The sequence below is a fragment of the Mus pahari genome, chromosome 16 (genome assembly GCF_900095145.1).
Source record: "Mus pahari chromosome 16, PAHARI_EIJ_v1.1, whole genome shotgun sequence".
Taxonomy (NCBI): Eukaryota; Metazoa; Chordata; class Mammalia; order Rodentia; family Muridae; genus Mus; species Mus pahari.
Window position 1 is genome coordinate 63,457,133 of NC_034605.1, and position 6,690 is coordinate 63,463,822.

At 44.3% G+C, this 6,690-nt stretch overlaps 1 protein-coding gene across 1 annotated transcript; it reads right to left on the bottom strand.

The window, feature by feature from the left end:
* Positions 1-1,016: 1,016 nt before the first annotated feature.
* Positions 1,017-5,273, bottom strand: LOC110333860 (cathepsin L1-like). The gene is made up of 8 exons (XM_021215617.1): positions 5,200-5,273; positions 4,074-4,209; positions 3,675-3,797; positions 3,429-3,578; positions 3,021-3,245; positions 2,360-2,522; positions 1,688-1,796; positions 1,017-1,366 (listed from the first exon to the last, which is right to left on the bottom strand). Exons 2-8 carry the CDS (start codon positions 4,197-4,199, stop codon positions 1,267-1,269), a joined length of 996 nt encoding a protein of 331 aa, XP_021071276.1. The 5' UTR covers positions 4,200-4,209; positions 5,200-5,273; the 3' UTR covers positions 1,017-1,266.
* Positions 5,274-6,690: the final 1,417 nt, after the last annotated feature.

Genomic DNA, 6,690 nt, shown 5'->3' on the forward strand with positions numbered 1-6,690 from the left:
TGAAGATCCAGAAACGAATCCACACACCTATGGTCACTTGATTTTTGACAAGGGAACTAAAACCATCCAGTGGAAAAAAGACAGGGCTGAATGGGGGAGTTAACTGTATTCCCTAGAAAACCTTGTTTTGAATCTGCATTGTCTCTTCTTTTTGCAAGCACCAAATGCCTGGGGATGGGATACGTTTCTACAGTTTTGAGACAGCTGGCTCACTGGATCTCACACATATCAGTTATGCATGCCAGGAGATTATCATTGGTAAATATTAAGAAAAGTGAAATTGTACCCATGTCCCTGCTTCGGGGTTGTGAGGCCCTGGAGGGTTATGAAAGTGTCACTTCAGTGTGCCAGCACCCTGTGATTGTTGACTTGGCTAGAGAGATGGCTTCTACAAAGTGACAGCAGGGTACAGGACTCACACTTCAAAACTGGGAGTTAAATCCCAGGCTCCATTCAATGCAACAACCTAAAGGACCTTCCTGATACATAAGGGCAAATAATTTATGCTTAGTAAACATATGTGGATTAAAAATTTAAGTTCTGGGGCTAGAGAGATGGCCCAGGGGTTAAGAGCACTGACTGTTCTTCCAGAGGACCTGGGTTCAATCCCCAGCACACACATGGAGGCTCAGAGCTGTTTGTAAACATAGTTCCAGAGACCTGGGACCCACACACAGACATACACAGAGGTAAAACACCAATGTATATAAAAAATAAAATAAGCCAGGCATGGTAGTACATGCCTTTTATCCCAGCCATGGGGTGGCAGAGACAGGCTGACCTCTGAGTTCAAGAGAAGGCTGTTCTACTGAGTGAGTTATAGTCAAGGATACACTGAGAAACCATTTTTCAAACAACAACATGTTTTGAGACTGTGGTTAAGGATGTGTACCTCAAAAATCTGATGAAGGTTGTACTGACTTATGACAAAAAGGATCTTCAAAACACCACCTTCACCTTCTTTACTTAAGAGAAGCCACTATGCCCAAAACAGAAAGAAGCACCATCAGTCTTTTCAATGTAGATTTTATAGAAATTTTATCCATCTTGTAAAAAATTAAAATTTAAACACCATGGATGTAAAACTGCTTACAGCCATAGAGTGCCACTTGAATTTAACTGGAATAAAATGTCCCAGAATTCACACCATAGCACGGAACTCCAGTGACTCAGCCACCATTGCTCACAGAGCTGAGGCTGGGCCACGAAGGGGAAAGACTTCCTTGGTCCATGCCATCCTCTGTCCACTCCTTGTTGTCCAGCAGCTCACACGATAGGGTAAGACGCCTCTGATGCGATTCCACAGTTGTTGTTCCGGTCTTTGGCCATCTTTATGTAGCCATTCATGCCCCAGTCTTGACCCCAACTGGAAGAAGATGCTTGTTTAATGGAAAGAACACAGTGCGGCACCTCCATTACATGACCTCTCCTTTGAAACTAAAACAGATGTTGAAATACACAAGGACAGTGAAAAGCCACCCATGTTGGCTCAATACTAGAAGTGCATTGATTCAAATTCAATCTCAACCCTCTCCAAACTATGTCAGATTCTTATCATGGTCACCACACCCTAAAACATCTGTATTCAAAATATGTGGGCTAAATGCTAACACCTGCACCCGAGTACTGCCTGTGAACATCATTTCCCCTTAGTGTTTCAAACATGGGTGGTTTTGGCTATTTATACCTGTTCTTGACCAGCCAGTACTTCCTGCCGTCTGACTCTTCCCCATAGCCAACCACCAGGACGGCATGGTTCAGGTTAGTGCTGCTACAGTCTGGCTCATAGTACATGCCTGGAAGGTAAATCAAAGGCGAATGAGAGGCTCCCATGACCCCACAGTGTCTGCTGTCACCATCAATAATAGACACAGTTCTAATTTCAGGGCCCAGTCAGGACTGAATTGGTGTTAGTGAGGCTTGGGATATCAGCTCTTATGTAACATAACGGAAGTAAAGGTTAGCATAAGTCCTCAGGAAAACACTTGCTTGGGACGGGGTAAGAAACCCCAACCTGAATATAAGGAAACTGCATGAAACACAAAATACAGGTGTCAAGAAGCACCTCTGAGACTGAACTACAGAAATGGAATATTTATTTAAAGTCCTAAACAGGCAGCAACTTCAGAAAATTCAATGAAATTAGGTCACATACAACCCCATCTTGCTTATTTAAAAAACAATGGTAGACACAGGTTCATTAGATTGTCCTTAATGTCAAATAGAAGTAACACATAAATATTGCTCCTGTTGAATGTAATACCTATACCTCAAAATACTTACATTAAATTTTGACACCTTGATGAGCCATGGTGGAGGCATAACTCTTCCTTATGATTACTGGGAAGAAAGCACTTACCCCCCTTGTAGAACTGGAACGACTTGTGCTTAGTGTCAATTCCAACTGAGATGGGCCCCACAGTGGCCACAGCCTTCATCAGGGCATCTTCACTAGATTGGACATTCACAAAGCCCATGACTGTAGCAGCAGAGTTTTTAGGATTGTACCTGCATGTTCCGTTCTTTGGAAGACAAAAGAGGGGGAAAACAAAAAAAGGTTATTGCCATCTACCTCCTGGGGAACTTGGGTCACTCAGAACTACACTCAGCTGAGCTCTTATCCAGTTAAGTGACTCAGCATTTGCTGCTGAGGATCTCCAAGTGTATGTGTCTATAAAATGTCACCAGACCTGACAAGCTGGTACACTTCAGTGGCTAATAGAAATTAGCTCACGTGTCTTCAATAACACCCTATAGGTATTCCTATAGATAAGAAAATTCACAGTGGAGAAATCTGTGTCATTTGTAGAATGGTTTGCCTGCATTCCAGGCACACAGAAGCAGGAACAGCTACTCAGAAACCATGGAACAGGATGAGCTTGCAAAGGATGACATTAATGGCAGCACATAGGATAATGGGATGGGTTACGTCTTGGGAAGATGAGTTCTTAGAACAGTTCACGGTCTGCACAATTGTTTGTAAAATCTAAGCTGGTGCAAAAGCATAGGGTTATACTTACCAGTGCTTCATACGGGTAGGTCACACTGGTGTCCAAGCCTCCATTATCCTTCACATACTGGAAGGCAAGATCTGGCAAGCCACCATCGCAGCCTTGGTTGCCATGTGACCAGGAGCAGTCCACTAGGTTCTGTTCACTCAGAGGGATCAGTTTGCCTGTTTTCCGGAACATCTGTCCTACTAGTGAACCAACTGCACTAAAAGCCCAACAAGAGCCACAAGAACCCTAGGAGAGAAAGAGAAAGCTCTCACCCACAAAATGATTACAGATGTTTGGGGAGCAATTCTCACGACAATAATTTCACAAGCAGTGACCTCTATGGAGCGCCACAGTTAGTAAGTCAAAGATGGCATTCCCTTCCTGACTTCCTGGTGGACAGTGATACCTGGAATGTGTTATGTGTCCTACCTGGTCTTTCACAGGAGTCACATAGCCATGATCTCTCCAATCCACAGACTTGGGGACATCACCCAGCAAGGGCTCCTGGAAGACCTTCATCATCATCTTGGTCTTTTGGCCTTGAAAACCAGTCATCAATTCTCTGAATTCTGTATTGGTCTTCAAGAAAGAGTAAACAAATCATTGCAAATGGAGAGATGACTTACAATGAACCAGAGAGGAAGGACCATGTTCGGCAATCCACATCACACTCACCAAATCACCAAAGGCATTCATCTCCAAGCTGAAGCCGTGCTTCCCCTTCAGATAGTCCTCGTTGTGCAGGTCGATCATCTTCTTGTTGTTCTCCCACACTGCTCTCTTCTGTCCTTCTTCATTCTGGAAGAGATACATTGTGTGGTCTTTCTACTTCAAGCCCAGCCTTAGTTCCCTCAGTGGGCCTGCTGCTANAGCCAATAAGAACCAAGGGTATCTGTCCACCTCTGGAAGCCATAACCCAGGCCCTGTGGCATCAAGGTGGTTTGCCATCAGTGTTCATAAATCATGCCATGTGGTCATGTCTGGGAGGACCTGCTTTCACAATATAAACTCTAATCTTGCCACAGCAAGGACCACTGTCTCTGTGTTGCCCCTGGACACGTCCATGGTACCAACCGTGTTGTATATTTTCCCATGTTTTGTCTTCCATTCCTCCCATACAGCATCCAAACTGGGATCCCGTGCTGGAGCAGCTGAGACCACTCCCAAGCAAAGAGTGGTGAGGAGGAAAACTGCAGTCATGCTTCCAGACCTAGAAGTGGAGAAGAAATGAGGTTCCAGTGATATTCACCCCTCAGAAATCCAGGCTGCTGCAGTGGAATAAAATTATTTGCATCATTCTATTGATGATTTGCCTAAATTTGTTGAAAAGCCTAAGAATGCATTTGTTTCAATCACTTATATAGGAATTTCTTTAGTGGAAAAAAAAAACAGATAAAGAATGAAGAACAACTAACTGCCTATGGACCCAGGATTTGAAGTGTGTGCGGTGTGCTCTTAACTTTCCACAGGATCTATATACACTTTCTTTGTTTCAGAAGACTAAAGCAGCAATCAACTTAAGACATAGGTGGCTCAGGTTTTGTGCCACTGTTACTGAGGTCACCTAAGTTAAATGTGACTTATGCATAGTGTGATCCATAGTACATACAAAGAGTTCTGCAAGATTTGAGGATCACCAGCTATCCTTTTCTTGACCAGTGTACACCAGGAAAGAGGCTAGGCCTTGGTTCTTACACTTCTGAAATCTTCCTGGTATTTTCACTCTAGAAAATCTTAGAAGTACAATAGTTAGGAATCTGTCTGATGCAACACTCCAGATAGGACACGTTACAGTAGGCATGCAATATACATGTTACAGTAGGCATGCAATATGCTAGATCTTCTGCACCTGCCAGTTTGGACCTATGGATTATACTTGACAGCAGAGTGTATAACAGTGACTCCAGTTGTTACATGAGTAATGCCTGTGGTACCTACAGTTTAGGGGGCAAGCTGGTACTTCTTGTGCCCAGACCTTGACAGTCACCTTACTTGTACCCTATTCAACTTTGTCCCACTGAAAGTTCCAGTGACCTCCTGGGCTCTCCATTCGTTATACTCTGCACCGCCACCACAGGTGTGCTAAGGTTGAGTTGATATTCTCATTTCCTAGGGAGCTACATGGTGCTTCAAGGAGTCTCTCAAGGGTGCTCCTGCAGTGCCAGCTCCAGGTCTCCCTTGATAAGGCTATGGGACTCACCTGGAATGTCAACAGCTGGGCAGGTGGGCTTCAGTCTCAGGTCTTCAGAGCTTGCTGAGGTCTCAGGCTGTGACACAGCTGCATGTGGGTGCAGACTTTATATCCCAAGCTGTGGCTCCAGGACAGTGTCTCTGCTCAGTTGTCCCTCCCTCTGTTTGGCTGGGTGAACAATTGGATGCACCTCCAGGCTGTGGGACTGCAGGCACATACTGACACTGATTCTCAGCCTGGCCTGGGGCATTGGGTGTAGACTGCCTTGGTGGACTGTGGGGAAGGGGGCAGTGGGTCCCTGTTTAGGAAAGTAGATTGTGTGAGTCTCGTGACATTAACTGAGAAAGTCTCTCACAGAGGGCTTGGCACTGGCTCAGGATAGAAGGTTCTAGCTAACTGTGAGTGGATTTCCACCCCATCCCTGCTTTTCCCATAGAAGTAGAGATTTTTGTTAAAATAATTGCCACTGCTTCTCCATGAGCAATTATATCCTAGCCCAGTGTTTCCTCTTTAAGGCACGTCTAAGCTAGGTCTCCTGGAAGTTACTGACTCTGAGCCCATTCTCACCAATGTCAGCAATAAGAGAAATGGGCTTCTTAGAATCTTTAGAGGCAGGCTATCCCCAAACAGGGAGGAGATGGTCAGAGGCACCCCAGGTTCGGCCTGGGGTAGGGATGTCCTGAGACTGCAGCGCACTTGTAACTCACCTCATCCTGACTGCTCACTCTGCATCTCCCTTCTCTCCCATCTTCTGCTACAGAAACCATTGTGAGGAATTTGCAGAAATCTAGGTGAAGACCAGGAAGAGTCACCAGGGTTTTGGAATCCGGTTTGATTGGCACCTCTGAGCTTAAAGGATGTCTTCTCAGTTGCTGCCTTAGGGGTGTCACTTTCACAGCAACTGGTGCAGGGAATGAGATAGGGTTTGCACACATTTTAAGTGAAGGAAACGTGCAAATCTACAGTGTGTACATAGTAGCTCTTAACATTGAACAAACTAAGGAAAAATAACCCAACATTTATTAAACCTTAATTTTTTAACATAAGGTATACTGTAGAAAACATCTTTTACGGAAATATTAGAGTCATATTTCTTGAACAACCTTTGTTAAGCATGTTCTGAGTTCTTGTATTAAAACAGTCATTGCATTTTTATTTATCATTTTAATTCTTAGATTCAATCAATACCATATATAAAAAAAACAGACATGTGACTTTTTAATTGTGGTACAGTATGCCTAAGTGGAAATCCTAACAATTCCAGACCTGCATATCAATGTCCTTAGTGCCACACTCACTGTCTTATAAGTGTCCCTCGACCCTTCCCCCAATTCTCCCACCAGACTCCCTGAACTCTACTCCTGTGTTTGACTGTGGGTCTCATCATCTCTTTCAGTAGCTGCTGGGTCAAGCCTCTTATAAGACAGTCAGGCTAGGCTCCTTTCTGCAAGCATAGCAGAGCATCATTAATAGTGTCATGGATTGATGCTTGCCCATGGA

Coding starts and splice junctions, on each gene's coding strand:
- LOC110333860 (XM_021215617.1), bottom strand. CDS start 4,199: ATGACTGCAGTTTTCCTCCTCACCACTCTTTGCTTGGGAGTGGTCTCA. Junction 3,579..3,674: donor TGAATGCCTTTGGTGATTTG/GTGAGTGTGATG, acceptor TCTTTCTTGAAG/ACCAATACAGAATTCAGAGA. Junction 3,246..3,428: donor TGACTCCTGTGAAAGACCAG/GTAGGACACATA, acceptor TTTCTCTCCTAG/GGTTCTTGTGGCTCTTGTTG.